Here is a 22,603-nt window from a genome sequence, read left to right as displayed (position 1 = left end):
TTGCAACAACAGCTGTTGCAGCATTAACCTTGCACATTTGCTATTTGCATATGCTAATAAGGTGCCTTTTTTACTTTGTCAGCGACGGAAAAAAACATTCTACGTCATACCATATCGTCTTCCAATAATTACCGTAATGTTTTTCTTATGTTATTGTTATTGTTTAATGTAGTTTTAATATATATGTACATATGGATGCGTAAATGCAATGATATATGCGTGATCGTTTGTTCACATGTAAGACTTACGAGAGCAGAATGTTTGTAAACAGAAAATAAATTACTATATTCATAATGCCAATAACCTTTTTATTCAACACCTATAACTTCTGTATATCAAGTGATGATGATAAAATAATCGAAAAAGAGCATATGTACAAATACATTGTATTTCTAAGTGTGCATGAAAACAATTCTGCCTAGAACCTTGAGTGCTGAGAAATTCTGCTTGAAAGTATGAGAATTAAGGACTATAATTTTCTTGTAATTTTCTTCATTATTAGGAATGTAACATAATTGGTAAAAAAAAGAATCTATTATACAATAATTGGAGGCATATAGAATGGCTAAAAATGCAAATTTATCTTGACCTAGAAAAATATTTTGTTCTTAGGCCCCTTTACTATTAGACACATTGCAGTGGAACACTAAGCTGTTCTTTCTCCCTATTTTCCTTTACGAGTGTCAGAAGGATGTTCAATTGGTTGATGGTGTCCTTAGGACAAGTGACACGGTGTCCTACTGTCAGATCGCTCTCATAAATCTCGTGATCATTACCACCCTCGGCCGTTTTGTCGCCAAAGAAATGTATCTCGTCATATCCCTGAATATGACGCAAGCAATACGTTTTATCCCAACCAATAGGGAAAACATCGAAAGAAATTTGTCCCCCTTAGAAAAAAATAAATAAAATTTGCTCGCTAAAATTTATATGCAACATATATTGATTTTGATATTAATTTATATCTCTGAAGATATTTGCAGTAATGAAATATATCGATTAATTCGACAATTATAATTTATAATATTAAAATTTAACTTTCTATTAATTTCTGAAATTTCTTTAAAATAATTTATGTAAAATTTCGCTCTAGTACGTAACAACGAATTTATTGTATTTTCGTCTCCAATACGTCATAAATACTATCACGCCGCGAGAATACTAACAATAAGCCTTAATTGAATTATATATATATATATATATATATATATAATATATATATATATATATATATATATAAAATATGCCACTTACCAATACTGTAAGTCAGACCCAAATCAGGAAATTCTTTTTTAAGAGCTTGTATGAATTTCTCACGAATATGATGTTCATTGTCGTATTCATTAAATTGTTCACGTTCCTTTTTGCTGCAATTTCGTCCCACTGGCGTAACGTTCATCATGCCCGTACGGAATTCTATAAATGTTCCACGCTTAAATGGCAGCTTCAACTCGGATATGTATCGCAAGACGAAATTTATAAAATCTTGCAGAACATCCTCTCCAAGTATATCCTGGATCGACTGTAATTTCATATTTGTTAAGAGGGACATGCGTTATTGTCTCTTGATATAACTATAAGGTATCCTTCTATTTATGACGAAATTATGTTTCGAGATTTTGATCATAAATCAAATTGATCGTAAGCGTCGCATAATGTTTTTTATTTCATAAAAATAAAAAATTATTTAAGCAAAATATTTTATTACTAAAAATAATTGTAGATCTCTATTTAAGGAAATAATGAAAATTTTTTAAAATATATTTTTATTAGAAAATTAATATTTAGATTAAAGATGTATGTGTCATGTTTCAAAAATTTTAAAAATTTCAATTATATCAATAAATCGTTCAATTATTACATTTAAATATTTGTGAATATACTCGTATTTATTCGCGTCATTAAGTTAACGACTTTATAATTTTACATGAAAGTAGATAAATTTAATGAAAAAAGACTGAGCTGTTAGAAATATTTATTATAGCAATTTTTAATATTATACTAGATATTTTAGATAAATTGATTGAAAAAGAATTTGTGAAAATAAATTCAACAAATTTATCTAAAATAAATATTTTTATGTTAATCAATTTACTAAAAAGTGATGACAGATATATGTTCTTAGCAATAGTGCACGATGGAATTATTTTTAAATAATCCCATCTTATATTATTATTACTACTAAGAAAAAACAATTATAATAATTATTATAAATATGTATGACTCATGACAGCAGAGACGACTTTCAATCTCTCATGTATTTTAATCATCAAATGTTAATGCATTTTGGCTGATACTATTTATAAAAGCAAAATTGTTTGACATTTGTCATTAATCTGTTCAACATGTGTTCACTGTTAGTCACCACTTTGTCATATATTTTGCTGTCAGAGATTATATATTGAAGTATGCTAACAGAATTGGCAAAGTAGGTCCCATTTACAGCTTTTCGGTTAACATCATTGTTACTAATATTTGCAATTACAGAATATGGGATTATAAGGGTTATAAGCTACTTGTTCATTTTTAGCCAATAACATGCCGATTCTATTATAAGTTCAAAAATTCATGAAGTAATTCGTCGAGATAATCGTAAGTACAGGGATATCTACAACTTTTGTTACTTACTTGGGAGGGCAAAGCTTTGCCATTTTTGAAAGCGATAAGGCCATTTTCCGCGAAGACATATTTATACTTTTCAAACAGATTTCTATCGCCTAATTGTTCTTGAAGCTTGTTTAAATCAGAACCTCCGACTACCGCGATATCGAACTCCTTTTTTACAGTTTCTAAGAGAAACTTTTCAATGCTAGGGCTAATTGGCTGGAAAGAATACATTTCTTTGATCAACAGAGAGATAAAAACTCAAGATAATGTAGTTATAACATGATAATATATATAATATCTAACAAGAAGAGAATCAAAAGTGGTAATGTGATTTTAAAATGTGATTTGTTGAAATGTATATTCATATTAAAAATTCCAAATCTTAGCTTCAGACATCTCTTAATTTTTTCAAAAATTAACAATAGATAAAATAAATTGGATTAATTGGTAGGATGATCTTAAGAAAAGGAGGAAAAGAATTAAATATTCCAGACCTGGATTTAGTATCCAGTCGTGTGGAATTCGAAAGGTGTAATACTGCTATCTATCCACTGAAATTACTCTTGTTCCCTGGTTCAACTTTGGGGATCTTGGGACATTGACAAAATAACACATGACAAATCACTTTCAGGTATTACAACACAACATGGCCAGACATCCAAACATCACATCAATAATTAACATTAAAACATAAGCGAAGAGGAAGATGCCCAAAGAAACCATCCTCCTCAGGCATTCTTGGATAATGAGGTTCATCAATAATCCAAATCTATTATCGAGTCCTCTCTTCTTTGATTGACATCATCCTGTTCACAAAGTGAAAAAAGCTTCCCATTTAGCCTCATTATCTAAAATATCTTGGAAGATCGCTTCAAGACTAAGATTATCACTTTTGATTTTTTTAATTCATTGCAGACACAATGGTTTTAGAATACTGTAATACTTAGCTTTTTCCTCCATTTCCTAAAATCTATTATGTTAACAATATTTTTTCAAATGTTATATATCCAATGATTTAGAAAATTATTATATTTGTTGATTTTTGACAAAAAACTATGGGATATTTGAAGCTAGAGTTTGAAATTCTTAATACGAAAGATCTATCTTATGCAACTATCTTATGCAATAAAAGCATTTCAAAAGGGCGTCTACTTCTAGTCCTCCCGTTGTAAGGAGAAATATATAATATAGTTTTAAATATAGTATTTATTTCAAAGATAGGCTTTTTTCATATATAAAATATAATACCTGTCGTGGTTCAGTGAGTGTGCCATCCACATCAAATAGGCAAATAATCTTCTTCGACATGATGTAATTTTATCTTGTTTAAATACTTAAGTTCTCTGAAACATAGAAATATTTCCAAGTGACTAAAACACATTAGATACAAAATAAAATAGAGAATCGAGAATGTCTTGAAAATTATACGGATTAGTTTCTTTTATTACAAAATGATCAATTTCAAGATGAAAATAATTGAAAAATGAGATTTTAAATCACGTGCCAAGTTAAAGAGACAGGTTAACAATTGCCTCATCTTCCCCCTCTACTTGTTGAGTAAAGACGATTTGCTAATAGTAAACTGTACATTATTCTTAACCATAAATCTTTGGTAGTTATGTACATTTATATAATAAAGCGTATAAACTCTCATTCATAACTACTTTCATTAAAAAGATATAAAAAAGAAACGTCAAAAGAAAAAACTGCATACATGTAACTTATCTCGACATTTAATGTTTAAGAAAATCATTTTGGAGTGACTCCGAAACTCCGGAAACAGCTCCAGAAATTTTGACGTACGTGATGTGACAAACGGCATTTCGCGCGAGATTAACGACAAGAAGAGGTTACATTTGAAACAAAATACAATTTTAAAAAATACATATGTATAAAATAGACACGTGTGTGTGTGTGTGTGTGTGTGTGTGTGTGTGTGTGTGTGTGTGTGTACGTGGTTGGTTGACGTGTCATCGTGCTTTGCGCGAGACGTGTCAGCGCAGCTAGGCTGCGTTCAAAATAAACGTCTCAGGTGCACTCAGATATCATTTTATCCTTGTTTAACATTCGGTAAACAACAAAGATAAAATGATATCTGGGTGCACTTGGATGTTCATTCTGAACGCACTCCAGATGTTGAAACTTGTACCAATCGTGTGATAGAAAATGTACCAGATTCAGTATAGAAAACTTTTGACGTGCGTGTTTTCTTGTGGCCGCACTTAGCGACACTTCCTGTTGGCACTTGAAACGAAACGATCGTGTCTTCTATGAGCTCTCGCACGTGCCTGCACACAATACGGAACAACGTGCCGCCCGGTGAGACGCAACGTGATAAATAATCTCTTATCACGTCGCGTCGGTTATCGCGGAGCAGAAAATTTTCGACCGGTTGTATTGGCAACCGTGTATACGTCACATTTGGGCTGCGTTCCGAAATTCACTGCCAGTACTGAAAATCTATAGTATACGTAACATGAACTATAGATTTTCAGTACTAGCAGTGTATATCGGAACGCAGCCACGGTCACGTGCTTACACGCGTATACCGCTAACGCAGACGCACGTTTCACAATTGTATGATATGTCGTTGAACAGCTGTTTGAATAAATTATTATGGCTTTTGTGTATTGTCTTGTGCACAAATGGAAAAACCGATATATCTCGAAAAAATGTGCTCCTATTGCTGGGTAATTAACACAATGTGAAAAACTTTTTTAATGGAAAAATTTGATAAATATAGATAATATAGATCATCAAAGCATTTTATTTATAAATTAAGTTTATTTTGTCTAAAATAATTAAAATAGATATGTATTTTATAAATTAAAATAATTTTTTCAAAAATAAGAATTTACTTTTGGAACAATACTTCATTGTTATTTAGAATATAATAGTTTATAAAATTAATTTAATGTTAAAATAAGAAACTATAACTTCTTTAAAAGTTACAGTAAAATTAAATTAAATTAAATTGAAAGTTGATTTTAAAAAGCATTATTTATATTAGAGTGTCGTAATTTTTTAAAATTACTTTTTCAAATTACTTTAAATAACAAATATTTAAATGTGACAGATATGTTCTTATAATGAATGAAAATTACAAACTTCTTTAGATGAAAAAAATTGATATATTATAATTTTGCAGTAAATTAATTTTAGATTCATGATCTATAATCAATTCTTATTATGTAAAATAAATTATTTATTTATTAATCCACAGCTGATGATGCAGGTTTTGAAATGCGATCGTACTTAAATAAGATATGTCAAACTCCTAATTTGGATAAATTGGCAAAGGAAAGTCTACTATTCAACAATGCGTACACATCAGTCAGTAGCTGTTCACCAAGGTATTCCTGTTGTTATCCAGACTAAATTTAATTAATAAAAATAAATTTTGAATTTTGTATTTGTAGCCGCTCCACGATATTAACTGGATTACCAAGTCATCAAAATGGGATGTATGGTCTTCATCAAGGAGTTCATCATTTTAATTCTTTTGATAATATTAAAAGTTTGCCAAAAATATTGAAAAGAAATAATATACGAACAGGTAATGAATAACGGATTTATAATATTATGAATTATGTTATCATATAACATTTTCAATATTCAAATATTTTCTTTAAACAGGAATTATTGGCAAGAAACATGTAGGTCCCAGTAATGTTTATCCATTTGATTTTGCATATACAGAAGAAAATAATTCTATTCTTCAAGTAGGTCGCAATATTACTTATATAAAGCTACTTGTCCGCGAATTTCTTTCACAAAATAAAACACAGTAAGTAATATTTTACACATAGCGTTTGCCTATAATTTCTTTTTTAAATAAAGTAATATATTAATAATATATTTTTTATCATGTAATAAAATATATATTATTTTGTTGTTTTATATACTTAAAATATCATATTATAAATTGTTATGTATCTTTCTGCAAAACATTTTTTTAGTTATTGAATTAAAATATTGAAATTTTACAGACCCTTCTTTCTGTATGTTGCCTTTCACGATCCGCATCGCTGTGGGCATACGCATCCAGAGTATGGCAATTTTTGTGAGAAATTCGGCAATGGTGATATTGGAATGGGTACAATTCCCGATTGGAATCCAATATATTATCAATGGGAGCAAGTTAAAGTACCATACTATGTTCAGAATACCGAAGCTGCTCGAAGAGATATTGCTGCCCAATATACAACAATATCTCGTTTAGATAAAGGTATTTTTAGAAAGTTACTTGACAAATGCTCAGATACAACATTTTCATGTAACAAGGGAAAAAATATTTAAAAAGTAATTCTAGATAATAAAATATGATGAAAATCAAGAATAAAATTATAATTAAGATCCATTTTCTAATGATTAAATTTCGTTTTTTAATTATAAATGTTTAACAGGGTGTTTACTAAACATTTTATACAGTTCTCTGAGAATTTTCTCTGAGAAAACGAAATGTTAATCGTAATTATTGTGTTTTTTTCTTGATTATTTTATTTTTCATCTAAAATCATTCTTTAAATTTTTTCTCACTTGTTGCCGAACAACTTCAATGTTTTTAATACAGTTACAAGAGACGCAATTTTATATTATATGACAGTATTTGAAAAGAATAACGTTTTTTAGGCGTTGGCCTTGTTCTTGAAGAATTAGAAAAGGCAGGATTCAAGGATGATACATTGGTAATTTATACATCCGATAATGGCATACCTTTCCCAAACGGTCGTACAAATCTGTACGATTCAGGTTTGTAAATTTAGAGCCTATCAATCTACAATAGGCGTTATAAATAAAAAAAAAAAAAAAACTGACCAATCTCATTTCATGTGAAAAATACCCTTACATTTAAGATACCAAAAACAAAAATTAGCAGACATTCAAAAATATTAATGTAAAAATCAAGTATTAAAAAATTCTTAAGGTATGGCTGAACCTATGATGATATCATCACCGATCCATGGTCATAGGAAAAACAGTGTAACGTACAGTATGACGTCTTTACTAGACATAGTGCCGACGATATTAGATTGGTTCAATGTAACTTACGTGGATGAAGATTCTAATGAAGTGTCCTCTCCTCAACTTACTGGCAAATCACTTTTACCATTACTTCTCAAAGGTATGTACATATATGTATATATATTCGTTTATTGTGATGCAATGTGATGTATTTTCTGCCAGAAAGATCATATTGTGAAATAATCGATATTTCATTTATAGAACCTGTAGAAAATAATACAGCAATTTTTGCTAGCCAAACACATCATGAAGTTACCATGTATTATCCTATGCGTGCGATTAGAACTAAACGCCACAAACTTATACACAACATCAACTACAGAATGCCATTTCCTATCGATCAAGATTTTTATATATCCCCGACTTTTCAGGTAATCTGAAAAAACAATATCCAAAAATATTATTAGCGTTTTTTAACTAGAAATTGAAATTATTTTAAAATAAATTATTTTTTAATATAGATGAGTTTATAAATAATTTTTTACTGTATTATACACATATATAGGACATTCTAAATAGAACAAAGGACCATCAATTTCTACCATGGTATAAAACATTGAAGAAATATTATCAGAGGCCAGAATGGGAATTATATGATTTAAAATATGATCCGGAGGAATTAAATAATATAGTTTTAAAACCGTCCGCAAAGGTAGTATAAACTTATAATTATATTAATCATATTTCTTTTGACTAGATACAATAAATGCAGATACAAGATACATTAAATATATTTAAATCTTGTATGTATATTATTAATTTCAGAGCATATTTGTCGAGCTTCAAAAACGATTGTTTAATTGGTTAGAAACAACAAAAGATCCATGGTTGTGTGCACCAGATGGTGTCCTGGAGAGTATTGGACAAAACAGTAAGCCTCACTGTATGCCACTTAATAATTTAGATGATTGAAATTCTTTCATACATTTACTGTTTGTAATTATACATATACATTTATTGTTTATTGTGTTTTCATTTTTATAAAATTTTATACTTTAATGTATGTTTTTGTAGTAATAATAAAAGTATATAATGCCCGACAATGTAAAATTTCTTACATTTAAGAATAAATTTTGTAATTTTATACTCAAATATATGTAAATAACAGTTAATGTGTATTTTCAATAACAATAATAAGTATATAATACCTCGATAAAGTAGAATTTTTAACCTTTTAAATATATATATTGTAATTTAATACTAAACATAATATAAACAAATGATTCTATTCAATAGTCATTTTAGGTATTAAGAAAAATGGAAAAATTAATAAACATAATATAAGAACAAACTTTTATAATTCAAATATAATTTACCTTAATTTAAATTCATAAGGTATTTACGACGGTAAAGTAGCTCTTGACGTTGAAGTATTCTTTGACTCTCTTTCACGATATTTAGTAAGCATTTCATTTAATTGATGAACATAAGCTGACGATTTGTTGATGGATTTTACTACTGTTTTCAATTCTGACGCTATTTCATTCATCTGAAAACGTACAAAATCAAATGTGTTTTTTCTCTAAAGTACATAACGGAATAAATAAATATATGGAGACTGTTAATATTTATGTAAATACAAGGAAATCTCACATATTGTTTATAGTTGAGATATCTGTTATATTTCTGATTGTTATTGTAGATTTGTTTGATTTGAATCATAAATAAGAGACACAAAGCGAAGCCTCCCAACACGACAAGGGAATTTGAATTCTGAAGTCCGCGTAAAATGAGCATTACACTTGTTGAGGTTAGAACAAATCAATAAAGTACAAATAATTGTTACATGATATTAAATTAAGCACACATTAGGACATTAGTCGTTCAAGCAAAGCGTTCTTTTATAAAATGACAACATATCGATTATCTCAGTTATATCTTTACGTTCATTTCACAAGCAAAGCCGAGTGAACTCTTATGACAATTAACACATGATCGCATCACCAGAAAGGAACCCGAGACACTCGAGTGTATCGATTGGTGTCGATAATCGATTGTGTTACGATTATCTACGGCGCCGTCGAGAGTCGGTGAAATTTGAAGTGAATAAAATGGGATAAGTACAAGCGTGCTTGTAAGTGCACTTACTCGTTTAAAAATTATTTATCTAAAATTATCACATATTATATAAATATCCGTCATTTACGATGCATAAGTTAAAATTTCATTGTTTTCTCCATACAGTTAATTTTATGGCCAAAATTCGAATATCTATGTACAAGATATTCACAACCTAAAAAAAAATTTTTTTGTTTTAAAGAAAATTTTCTTTAGAAAACTTTAAGGAAACCTAAGAAATTTGCAGTTTTTTTTTTTAAATTTTGATGTAGACTTTCAATTGGTATATTGGTAGACCAAAACATTCTTAAAGAAAAATTTTTTTATCATAATAATTTAATAAAAATGTCAATACATTTTTGGTAGAAAAATTTTAATATAATTTTGATGAAATTTTGACTTATTCGTAAAATTTCAACAAATTTAAAACTTTATATTTTAATTTAAAAATTCTATCAATATTAGAGATGTAGGAACAATTTCTATTAGACTAATAAAAATATTTAAATGGTATAGATAAAGCACTAATAGAGATACATCATTTTTGCGCACGGCTATGATAAATTAGCGACAACAACGAAGTTAGAAACAGATCCACATACAATTATACAAAATTTTAAAAAATTGAAACAACTATATCATAAAAGAGATAAAGAATAAAGTTTGGAGAATCGGACAGGAAGCATCACGGAAAAAGAATGTAGGATATTACTAACATGTATTATAATTATTATCGCAATTCATTAATATTTATATATATGTGCAAACTTGTAATTTTCAAATTGTTAACGATTTCGAAATAAAGATGACCCAATACAAGGGTTGAAACATTTGTTTATGAAGATTAAAAATAAACAACACTAGTTAGCATTAACGTATCCAGCTCGGCTTCGTCGTTTGTGTAATTACTTTTGTTTTTGGATTTGATATTTTGTTAAAGATTATTTTTTGTGTTTTATGAATAACTATACTTTATAACATTGTAATGAAAATTCAATAAAAATATAATAAAATTTTAATGAAAAGTTATTAATATTACTTAATAAAAATTTAAAAAATTTAAAAAATTTTCTTGAAATTATAATGAATTTTTTGTGTTTCAATGAAAAAATTGCAAATATTCTATAATGACAAATTAATGACATTTTATTGAGATTAATGGTTTTTTGATGAAATTTTGATGAAATTATTAGCCAAAATGTTCCAAAATAAGTATAAAATTCAACAAAATGTCATTGAGATTAAAATTTTATTAAAACATTTCTATAAAAGTTATATATATATATATATATATATATATATATATATATATATATATGTATGTATATGTATATACGTATATAATTAAGAAAATAAATTTACGAAATGGGCCATCATCAAGAATGAGGAATAATTTTGTTCACACAGCATACACACGACCTCATATTTACATATAGATAAATTTAAGCTCGCGATAAGTTTGCGCAATTATTAATGTCATTTACAAGCTGATATTATGATGATGATTATGTAATTTTATTTTATTATAAATTAAAATTTTAAATAATCGAAGTTAATCAAATTTAAATTTTAATTGAGTTTATATACTTCAGTGGAAATATTTGCTTAAAAAAAGATGGGTACTGAAATTAAAATATAAAAATTAGGCAAATATAATTTCCCATTTAGATAAATTAACAAAATAATTAATGCATGGAGAATATTGACATGGAGATATCAATTTTGAAGTCAATTTGTATAAATGCAATAACACAAGTTTACAACGTTTTAATAACTGTTCATAATTCAAGAGTTAATTTTTTTACATAAATTTTTAAATATGTGAAATCTATGTATAATTATATACATTAAAATAACTTTGCAAATATAAAATAAGTGGACGGTTTAGATAACAAAAGTCATTGTGTTTTATATTGTTACAAAATGCCTTAAACCTAATTATCATCAGTTGTTGACTTAATTGATGGAACGATACAGTTTGCAGAAGAAATGTTATTCCTTGATTTCTTTCTGCTTTCCTTATCTATTAGCAAATAACATAAAGAGGGTTTGTCTCAAAAAATACGCCCTTATACTCTTGTTTGTCAACCTAAAGTTAATCTACATATAATATACATTCTTACACCTATTTTGCTTGTTGTTAAGTTGTTTTTAAGTACAATTTTATACTGTATGTATACATAACAAATTAATTTTTTTCTTTGTAACATTGATTAAAAACAAATAACGTACATTTTCGCAATAAAATAATAAAATAAAAAAAATAGTAATACAACAAGAAAATAATAATACTTAGAAATTTAGTTTTTCGCGTATGTACATATTTTTAAACATATTGATATACACAGATGGTATTTTGATTATAAATTATCTGATTATATGCAAATAATGCATAGTTTAAAGTGTTTTTTTATATAATACTATCTGTGTATAAAATCACCTTCTATATATATACATTCATTTTTTATTCGTATTATATTTTATCGCAAACATTGTTCTTTTTAATTATTTAAATATTGATCTTTAAACAAGCTGTCATTAATCTAAATAATTTTTTTTCTCTTGATAAAAATTCAAAACTTTTTTTATTCAAAAAATATTTAATAAAACTTATAATTTACCTTTGATTTTATACAGTGGATATTTATAATATACATTTAACAAAATTTCTTTCTGAATAAAATTTGAGAAAAAACTTAACGACAGTTAAATAAAATTATTCATGTATCAATCGTCAGATTTGCTTGTTGAATCCAAAATTTCATTAATTTTAATTTTAATATTTCCTATTAACAGAAATGACAATCGTAACATGTTATTAAATGTACACATAATACATGAAGATAATTTGTTTCTTCAGTCCTTGCAGAAATATCACAATTGTAAATTTTACTATGTATTCGTAAATTTTTCCTCTGAAATAACATGATGAGACTGATCTTCGAGCTTAGTGTTAGTCCTGTATCCATTACTAACTAAATTTTTTCATTCTTTTCTTCTCATTTTTATTGTAAAAATTATTTTTGATCGCATTTAGAGAAAATGTAGGATATTATTTTAAGAAAAATTTTATCAATCTATAACTTACAAATTATATGTCCACGTTCCTTTTGCCGATTGAATATAACGAAGTGGTGTAACTGTATTCCTAACGTCAAGACTTTTTGATCTTCTGACGCAATCTTGGCTTGAAACTTTACATCCCTGACTCAAATTGTTATAACTACCACGAGGAATACTGTCACTGCTCGCTACGCGTCTTACATCGCTGCTTTTTCTTTCTTGGAAATTTCTCGAAGGCGAATTGTCCAAAACAGAATCTTTGATTTTATACATGGACTGATTATTTCCGAGCAATCTTGGATTCGGATCAATCGATACTGTTTTTGGGTTGTGTGTTGAGCAAACTTTTTCGACACATTCATTTCGTCGAATTTGATATTTATCGTTATTTTCTTCGAGCAATTGCTGGTCAAGTATATGATGTTCGTCGTTGTTGTCATTTCCATCATTATCAGCATATTGGCTCGGAGTTATCGTAGAATCAAGCGAATCGGAGAATTCTGGGCTGGGAGCAGAAGATATATTGCCAATATGGGAGAAGGTGACCGTCCCCTGTGGATTTTGGGGACGGTGTCAGAAACATCATTCTTCCAATTCGTCCATTCGATTTCTAACAGCCATTTCTACTACTTCCAGACTCGGATAATCCAATTCTTTAACTAAGCATAGTACAGCAGATAATATATTTGAATTCTAAAAGGAAAATATATGTTACAAATAGTATTTAAAATTTAATCACACGTATTTTAAAACAATGTTGTGAAACATACTCTCGTCACTGGCCGCCTGTGATAATGAAATTGGCTCTTGCATTTGTTTTTTTCCGAATGTCTTATCCAGCCGGGTCCTTGATTCATGTCTTCCTGTAAATATTAAAATATATTAATTTTAATAAAAATTTTTTGTATGTAACATTTTGTATTCAAAATGTGAATTAATGCCGTGAGAGCCAACACAAGATGTTTGTATGAAAATTAATATAATTAACAAACAACTACTATTACAAACGAGTTTTAATCCTCTGATTTTGATCATCTTCAGGGTACAATTATTACTTTATTTCACATATGATAGTTGATAATCAGGCTTGTGTTGCGCAGGTACAAAAATTGGCAGTCGAAAATGATGCAGTACAATTGTAGCCAATGTAGTACATTATGGTCTGCGTCGTTGTATAAAAAGTTTTTTGAATGGTCATAAGGTTTTTCTGTAACCGTTCGTTTTATCCACATCGCTGTTACTTTGTACATCCGCCTCATTATGATCATTCAAAAAACTTGTATAACTTTCATAAAAAACTTTTACTTATTTAAATCTAACCCTTTCGTTAGGAGCTATCATTCTTCTTGTTTGAGGTGTCGAAGGAGGTTGTGGCGAATCTTCATATTCTAATCTTGTTCTTTCATCATAACTATAATTATTTCTGTCGTTACGTTTGTCGTCTGCAAATTCATTAACAGCATATTGCGTACGTTGAGGTGTCGATGCGTACACACGCTGAGGTACTTCGTTTCCGCCATATTCAGAATAAGCTCGTCTTTCATCGTAATCTCCATTATGTCGTTGTACTACTGGACGTTCATCATAATCCTAAAATAGCATTTTTTTTATAAAATAAGCAAACAACATATGCTGTATAAGCTGTTTAACTGTATAATATCTCCTATTTATTCTGAATATATATAATAATATATGGCATAATCAAATTTAAATGTTATACTATCAAAATATTTACTCAAATTTTGTAAAAGAATTCTCGGATTTTCCAGGAATTTTACTAAAAATTCCAGAATAGATGTGTTTATTTTCTTCATTAAAATTTTTTAATGAAGCTTTGAAATAAAGTCTTATTATATGCACTTCTCAGTGTTTTTTAATCACACAAAAAGCCACTTAAATTTTGAATATTAAATCTAAGAAAGTAAAAAGAAATAATATAAACTATATAAATAAAATACAACAATCTGTCCACAATACACTTAGCTCACTGGAAATATAGAATTTGAAAGATAATTAAATACATACGATGTATATGACAATAGTCTTATATTGTCACTAATGTTATAAAAAATAGTAAATCGAACAAATACATATGAATGTCTAGTGTATACTATATTTATTGTTAATCAATTGTCAACAATTTGCATTAAAGAAAAAAATAATCAAAGGATGAATTTTGTTAGAAAGAGAAGGAAAGAATTTAAGTTTAAAAATAAATAAAAACAATTTTTTGTGAAATACGGTTTTAAGTATTAAATTTATAATTTTAAAGTTATCATGGTTGAATGGAAACGAATTACACGCGTCGTTTGAGGAAAACGTACTGGTTCTTTACTTCCGAACACAATTTGTTCGCGCACAGGAAACGACGAATCAACCAAGAAACTTTTAAACTAAGTAATGACTTCAATTCACTGGTTTTATATGTTGACTTTCATTGCGTTTTAAAATTGTTTGCGTTATATAAAAAAATGAACACCATTGCGTTTAGACCTCCGTAAATGTAATAATGTACACACGGAAGAAGACTCTGTAGAGTCAAACATTTGTGTTTATTAATTGAATTATGCATGTTTAATTCTAAATTAAAAAGATATTATTCATATCAACATCTAAATCTTTGTTCGTTCTTATTGACCTCACTTACTTTAATTAAATTGTTTTAAAAATAAAATTCTAAAAATGGCCTTAGATATCAATAAAGACCCATGAAGATCTATGATTTTCAAAGATAAGAAAGAAATTCCGTGAAAACTTCAGAATTTTCCAGTTTCTTCCAATAATAAACACTCTGATTATTATAATATTCGTCCCATTTTTAGGGTAAAATTATTTACATTTTATCACAATTAGAACAATTATTCTACAAATGACAAACTCTGTCCTATAATTTCCAATCTGTTGGCTTCATCCTTCAAACATAAATATAATCAGAACAAATGTGTGAATCTTATAAATTTTAATACATAAATTAGTATTAGATCTTATTCCTTTTTAATTTGATTCAGCCAATATGAAAACATTGGGTGATATGTTAAACGAGAGTGATTAAGCCAAAATAAATAAATAAATAAATTACTTATTATTATAAGTCCCTTAAGCTGAGTCATACAAAGTGATATGTAGCCAGAAAACATGTTAAATTCGAGTCTTTTCTAATCATCACTGCTAATATTAATACATGTTAGTATTACTGATATACTATAAAATTTGTCTATATTATGAGTAATATAAAATGACAAGAATCGCAAATATGCACTGAACTTAAATGTACCTTGGATATTTCAAGAGTGTTAGTGGCCACAGTTTCACTGTTGCTGCGTGACTCTGCACACATAGTGTCATCTTTGCTCTGATTCTTTGATTGTCCATTTTGTAGCTGTTAGTACAATCAGGCAATAAGACTTTAAGTTATAATTATGCTTGAAATCTAATTTTTTAAATTTAATTAGTTTAATTAATATGATCAGTAATAATACCGAATTAATGGATTACTTGCATATTTTTTATTTAATATAAAAATATTGCATTAAAAATGCTCTAATACATTAAAAGAACTTTCCATAATAGTTATATTTTGTTATTAATAGTTATTTACTTTTCAGAAACAATTATTAAAAGGCATTTTTACTCCTATTGTATGATGACATGCATGACTGACCTCATACGCATATTGATTATTTTGTGAGTAATGATGTGACGATGACGCATTATAATTTGCGTTTCTTCTGTCAGGGTCATATTCTTCATGTATATGTTGAGTTTCATCAAAGCTTCTCTGAAAAAATATTTCTGCTCTGTTTATATATATATATATATATATATATATATATATATATATATACATTGCATGTTGCCCCATTTCAATTGAAGAATTTCCTATAAAAACCAAACAAGTTCTTTTTTAAAAAAATCTGTGGTATCAAATCATTATTTACCAGTAGTGTCACAATTACATTGTGACATTACATTGTGAACAATTGTATTTCAAGCAAGAACCAAATAGAAAATGAAAAAAATAAATATAAATAGGCAGTAAATATAAAATATAAAATGTTCACAAGAATAAGTTTAGAAATTATTTTTTTTTTAAAGAATGCATAAAATATTAATCAAGACCTAAATCTTTATTTTTATATGTCCAGGGACAATTCATCATATTTCTAAAAAAAGAAATATAAAGGGATATTTTTGTTAAAAGCAATTCGTAAAATTGTACTTTTTTTATGTAAAATAAATAGCAAAAAAATTACTGCTTTACACTTCAAATATTTCTTTCTTCATTTTCAGCATTATTAATATTACAAAAAAAAAAAAAAAAAATTGGAAAATACAATATTATAGAATAAATAGATAGCAAATGTAACATTCTTGCAAGAACCCGACAAGTTTAGAGATTAATTTTTTTTAATAGCATCTTAAAATATAAATCAAAGACATAATTTTTTGTTCTTGTACCTATTATATGCTCGGAGAAATATTACCACATTTATAAAATAAATAATTTAAAGATGAGTTTATTGTTTCCTGAAAATTTAACTTTGTGGATTAATTTGATTTTGATAGGAAACTCTTCAATTACATAAATATCTTGTAAGTCACCAAATCTATTTTAGTAATTAAAAATTAAAAAATCAATTAAGATAAGCGTTAATTTATATTATTACCTGATCACTAGAAGAACTGTATCTCCTAGACCGGGCCAATTCAGGTTCTTCAATGTATTCAATTGCAATATCCTAATTTAGTATAAATGTCATTAGCATTCAATGATAGTTAAAAATGTATTTTAAATATAATAATTTTTTAAATTAATACATCTGTTATCAGTATATATATATTTTTTTTTTTTTTTTTTTTTAATGACAATCAAAGAGCTATTAATATCTTAAGATATAAAGCATTAAGTAAAAAATTAGAAGTGATGAAATATGGATATTAATTGCATATAAGTATTTTAGTACTTCATTGAATTTTTGGTTATTATTATATATTATTTATTTAAAATATATATAATTATTCTCACCTCTGGACTTACTACATCCGATTGTGGAGAAGCATCTACTTCAAGCGGATGTATTAAAGGCCGACCAAATGTCATTGCACTTTGCACTTCTTCAGGTGATACTATTTTATCATCTAATTTTTCAAGATTTGGCAAAACTCTAAGTACAGCTAATCGATATCTGTCAAAATGTTAAAATGTGTTGTCATAAAATTTCCATAGTTTCTCATTTCTTGTAACAACTGTTAAATATTTACCCGCTACTTTCTGCGCATGGATTTTCGCCGAGCCACAAATTTCGTAAATTAGGTAGTCCTTGGAGATAACAAACTTCATTTAAATCTTTAATATTATTTCGTCTTATGAATAAATCTTGAAGCTTGTGGCAATATTGAAAATCGGCAAGTGTATTAATGTTATTTATGCTAAAAATAAATGTAAATGCTATTATTACTTTTGTTTTAGATAAAGAGAAAAGAGTAAATATTTGTTATTTAAACTAAAAAATTTCAAATTAATTTGTTTTATTTGAAATAAAAAAATGTTATTTATTATTTATTAATAATTTATATATAATAAATGATACACATACAATATCTAACATATATATATATATATATATATATATATATATATATATGTTCTAATGTTTTATACATATTTTTTTCATCATAAATATTTTATACAATATTTATGGTAAATAAAAAATATTTATATTTATATTTATATATAATAAAATAATATTTGATATATATTTTATAAGTGTTTTTATGTAATATTTATGTTAAATCTTTATGATTTGTTCAATCTAAGATCACGAAATTAATTATAAAATATTTTGGTAAATATTTATAAAATGTTCAAGTAGTTATACATATTTTGTAAATCTTTTATAAATATTGTATTGCCTGAATGAAAAACTAGTTAAAATCAAGATATCCACAATTGTGCCAATAGGTACTTTTTTTTCAAATTTTACTATTAAGGATTAATATATTAAAAAATAAAAAACTAAAAGATTTTTAATATTTTTAGAATGGGTTTCAAAGATTCCAGATGTCGATCTGCATATCTGCTTATTTTTCAATATTACTCAGACAAATCACAATAAATTCAAAACACGTGTGGGCAGAACAACTTCTAGAGTTGTGGGTTGTGACCATGAGTTTAACGTAATCATGTTCAAAATAGGAATACGTTGCAGTCACTATGTTTTCGTAATATGAAAAATATCTTAGATCATGATCATCAATAGAATGAGTTTACATTCCTGCGTAACAAGCTGTTTGCTAATAAGCTAATGAACAATCTGCTTTTTAACTTGTTTCAGAATGGCATACTACATTGTGATATTTTATAAGTTGTGGAATTTTATAAGTTGTAACATTTTTCTTATTTTGATAATCGTTCAATTTATTTTGACGAGTCTAAACTTACCTCAATGACAACACTTCCACATTTTGCATCTTTCTTAAAATGCTAACATCTGTTAATTCTGTTCCCCTAAAAAATATATATATATTAATTTAATTAAATGTATAAAGAGGGAAGTATTATTATACATAATTTACTTATTCAAGTTTTATTGAAATTTTGTAAAAGAATTCCCTAAAAATTCCCAGATTGTTCAGAAATTTTATTTAAAATTCCAGGTAAGATTAGAGACTTCTTTAATAGAGCTTTGAAATATATTTATTTTATTATACTTTTTATGTGTATCTATTTTTACCAATGTAGATTAATTTTGATCTCAGTTTAACTTATTCATTAGTTTTTTCTAAAGATCTTAGAACTAGAAAAAGATTAAAAATATGTGATATTTATGTAGTTAAAGTAAATTAAATCGAGATCAAAGTTAATCTGCATTGGTAGAAATAGATGCTAATTTCTTAATCAAACAATCATAAAGACCATTTTAAATATTAAATTTGAGACAGTACTAAAAAGAAATATGATTTAAATATAGGATATAATGATCTGTTTTCTATACACAGATCTAGTTTATCAGAAGTACAAATAATGTATGGTCATTAAACACACAACAATTTAAAATAACAGTATGAATTTTTTAAATAAAAATTCGAGTCACTCAAGTCATTCGAGAATGTACATGTCAATGTGTATGTCAAATGTATTGCTAGTCAGTTTTGCATTATTAAAAAATTTCTATTAAAAAAAATTATTAAGAGAAATTTTTATTAAAAAAAAAAGATGAAAGAAGTAATTTTATCAGAAAAGAAAGAGAATTTAAATTTAAAAGTAAAATTTAAAAGTTTCTCTGATGAATATTTAAAAAATCCACGATTTCAAGGCTAAAAAATATAAATTCCCTAAAAATTCCAGTTTTTCTCGATAGTAAACACAATCTGATACATTTATACATAATCATTCCAAAATAAATGGGCACAAATTTGCAAGATTTTCTCACTAAGAATAATATAGTAAACGTTCCAAAAATGTTCTTTTCCCGAATTTTAAATGGTTTTTTGTTGCAACAGCTTTTATAAAAATACTCCAAAAATTAAATCATGTACTTCCAGTATTACTCATTGTCAGCATACATGTGGACGGACAAGACTGCACTGACGCAGAATTCGTACTTTTCCACATATTCTTTCACATGCCATAGTGTCTCACGAATAGCAGTTAGTTACGCTTGGGTGATTGTAATTCCCTTTTTTCCCATGGCATCGTAGAAAAATTTGATAACCTTGTCCGCGGTTTTGCTCATGTGACTAAGCCATGCGTTCAATCGCGCCAGGACAATTGGCGAGTCGCCGTGAATCAATTCGCGACGGACGTTATACCGTTAAAGAGATCTGTCGTCGACCGTAAATACTTACCAGCAATTGAGTTTCTTTACGGCGGAAAAGTCAGACACTCGCGTGCGAGCCACGACCATCTCTTCGGTCAGCTTCACCATTGTGTCATTCGAGTTTGGACGTTGTTACGCAATGAGAAATCAATGTACAGCCATCCGATGGGGAATTCGATGCGATTAATTCACGATACGCGAGATCGTATACGAGATCACGGTAAATTTTTCGAGCGACACGCACCGACACTAACCGATCGCCATGATGCCTTACTGTCGACTAGTCGCGAAGTAGGCTACAAATGCTTTCACTGATCTGCACCGATCGCTTGCTGCTTCACACCGTACTCCGGTTCATGCGCACCGCAGTTCAGAGCAGTCTACGAGTACGGTTGGTTGCGTTAATTCTCTATATACACTGTGTTTTTCAGTTATTAACTTATTACCATAAAATATCATATATGAAATACTTTATTAATAAATCCATTATCCATTATCGTCGGAACTATAATTCTTTATTTTGCCAATAAATAAATGCATTTAGTTAAAAAAAATTTAGTTAACTTTAACTTAATTCTTTCTTGTTTTCGGATTTTGAAGCGATATATATATATATATATGATGTTACTGCATTATAAGTATGCATACTTATTTACGAAGTATTTGTATAATAAAAATATCAAGATTTTAATAATGTATTACTCAAATATTTGTGTTAACAATCATAAATTTCTATCTATAGTCGATAACGTCATCACTCTTCAATTATCGCCGGGCCCCTGGGGCCCCCATGATGGTCTTTAATAATCTCTTATTGGTGACAGGGCCTAGCAGATGATCTATTTAACAAATCACTATTCATAATTGTTGTTTACAAAATTGGAAAATAATCAACAAACAATAATAAATAAAAGACAAATTTAGGAATTTTTTCTCTCAGTGTATGCATGGCAATGCAAAGATTTTCCTTTTAGTGTTCCTGATAATGACCAATATTATACCCAGTTTGCAGCAAGAATATTGTGTATTTTTTAAACAAAATCAATTTTTCAATTTATTTTTATGGTTGTCCATATTACTCCTGTTTCTCGACTCATTATGCAGTATCGTTACATTTTTATAGCTCCCTTAGTAATTAAATATTTCATAACTTTGCGCCTACAATCTATTTTAAATAACATTTTCATGAATATAATTAAGTTTCAATATAAAATATTGATTATCAATAAAGTGTTATTGAATAAAATGTACCTAAATGGGAGCTCGTAATATCATTTTTTTCTTCTACTATGCTTTCCATCTTCGCAAGTGTGAAAAATGGAATTTAATTTCGAACGTGCAGCGAGAACACAAGGATTGGTATTACGGTAAATCAGCAGCGTTTAATATTTTGGATACAATAGTTTATTTTCATTGTCATCTTCAGCTCCAATACATACAATAGTCGATATATAATGATTTAATAATGTCATTAAATACGAAGTACGAAATCTATCTAAATGCTAATTTCTCTAGATTGGTACTATATCTCGTCTCTTTCAAATAAATAAAAAAGACGCTCGATAAAATTAATATATAGATAGGTAAGCGTCTCTTATCTTTCAATTTGTCATAATTGCAGAGCATCGGAATCTATTTTTGTAAGATAAATTAGATATAAATGTACATATTTTCATAAAAATTTTACCTTTACTATGCGATTGCTTACGTGCGTAATTTCGGCTAAAATTGTTTTTATGAAAGTTCGTAAAAACATCAAGCATCGATGGGAAGACCTTACTTCTTACGAAAATTTAACACACTCGATACGTTCAACGTTCGCGGGCAACGCAATTATTTTGCCTTAAATGTAAATTAGAGCCATCAGTTTTTAAATTAACCTAAAGGAAAAAAATTTTTTAATCAAAGATAATTGATAAAAAAAAAATAAATAAAAAATTTAATTCGTTAATAATGAACATATGTAAATATATATATTTTTTAATAAATGAATAATTTATTAATACTTTTTAACTTTTCTTTGTCAATAG

At 27.5% G+C, this 22,603-nt stretch overlaps 3 protein-coding genes across 11 annotated transcripts; 1 reads left to right on the top strand and 2 right to left on the bottom strand.

Moving 5' to 3' along the window:
* Nucleotides 1–287: 287 nt before the first annotated feature.
* LOC105205278 (phosphomannomutase) lies at nucleotides 288–7,787 on the bottom strand. Of its 5 annotated transcripts, none has more exons than XM_039451162.1 (5): nucleotides 7,660–7,787; nucleotides 3,856–3,950; nucleotides 2,629–2,823; nucleotides 1,255–1,522; nucleotides 288–890 (listed from the first exon to the last, which is right to left on the bottom strand). In XM_039451162.1, exons 2-5 carry the CDS (start codon nucleotides 3,913–3,915, stop codon nucleotides 625–627), a joined length of 789 nt encoding a protein of 262 aa, XP_039307096.1. In that variant the 5' UTR covers nucleotides 3,916–3,950; nucleotides 7,660–7,787; the 3' UTR covers nucleotides 288–624. The 5 variants fall into 5 exon arrangements, with proteins under 5 accessions (XP_039307096.1, XP_039307099.1, XP_039307097.1 ...); XM_039451165.1 differs by lacking the exon at nucleotides 7,660–7,787 and adding an exon at nucleotides 4,780–4,997 and having other exon boundaries at nucleotides 444–890; XM_039451163.1 differs by lacking the exon at nucleotides 7,660–7,787 and adding an exon at nucleotides 4,322–4,629 and having other exon boundaries at nucleotides 444–890.
* On the top strand, nucleotides 5,064–8,675 carry LOC105205194 (N-sulphoglucosamine sulphohydrolase). Its single transcript, XM_039451161.1, has 10 exons — nucleotides 5,064–5,297; nucleotides 5,831–5,960; nucleotides 6,027–6,163; nucleotides 6,244–6,394; nucleotides 6,597–6,835; nucleotides 7,240–7,359; nucleotides 7,535–7,732; nucleotides 7,834–8,003; nucleotides 8,138–8,284; nucleotides 8,398–8,675. Exons 1-10 carry the CDS (start codon nucleotides 5,084–5,086, stop codon nucleotides 8,542–8,544), a joined length of 1,653 nt encoding a protein of 550 aa, XP_039307095.1. The 5' UTR covers nucleotides 5,064–5,083; the 3' UTR covers nucleotides 8,545–8,675.
* A 4,006-nt stretch (nucleotides 8,676–12,681) lies between these two features.
* LOC105205277 (uncharacterized protein F09G8.5) lies at nucleotides 12,682–20,894 on the bottom strand. 5 transcript variants are annotated; one of them, XM_039451156.1, is made up of 10 exons: nucleotides 20,602–20,889; nucleotides 19,196–19,261; nucleotides 18,016–18,183; nucleotides 17,780–17,939; nucleotides 17,421–17,492; nucleotides 16,415–16,531; nucleotides 16,028–16,132; nucleotides 14,074–14,343; nucleotides 13,524–13,616; nucleotides 12,682–13,446 (listed from the first exon to the last, which is right to left on the bottom strand). In XM_039451156.1, exons 1-10 carry the CDS (start codon nucleotides 20,679–20,681, stop codon nucleotides 13,336–13,338), a joined length of 1,242 nt encoding a protein of 413 aa, XP_039307090.1. In that variant the 5' UTR covers nucleotides 20,682–20,889; the 3' UTR covers nucleotides 12,682–13,335. The 5 variants fall into 5 exon arrangements, with proteins under 5 accessions (XP_039307090.1, XP_039307091.1, XP_039307092.1 ...); XM_039451157.1 differs by lacking the exon at nucleotides 17,421–17,492 and having other exon boundaries at nucleotides 20,602–20,892; XM_039451158.1 differs by lacking the exon at nucleotides 16,028–16,132 and having other exon boundaries at nucleotides 20,602–20,891.
* Nucleotides 20,895–22,603: the final 1,709 nt, after the last annotated feature.

This window comes from Solenopsis invicta, chromosome 6, assembly GCF_016802725.1.
Source record: "Solenopsis invicta isolate M01_SB chromosome 6, UNIL_Sinv_3.0, whole genome shotgun sequence".
NCBI classification, from domain to species: domain Eukaryota; kingdom Metazoa; phylum Arthropoda; class Insecta; order Hymenoptera; family Formicidae; genus Solenopsis; species Solenopsis invicta.
The sequence above is the reverse complement of the archived record's forward strand: the minus strand, read 5'-3'. Positions and strand labels throughout refer to the sequence as shown.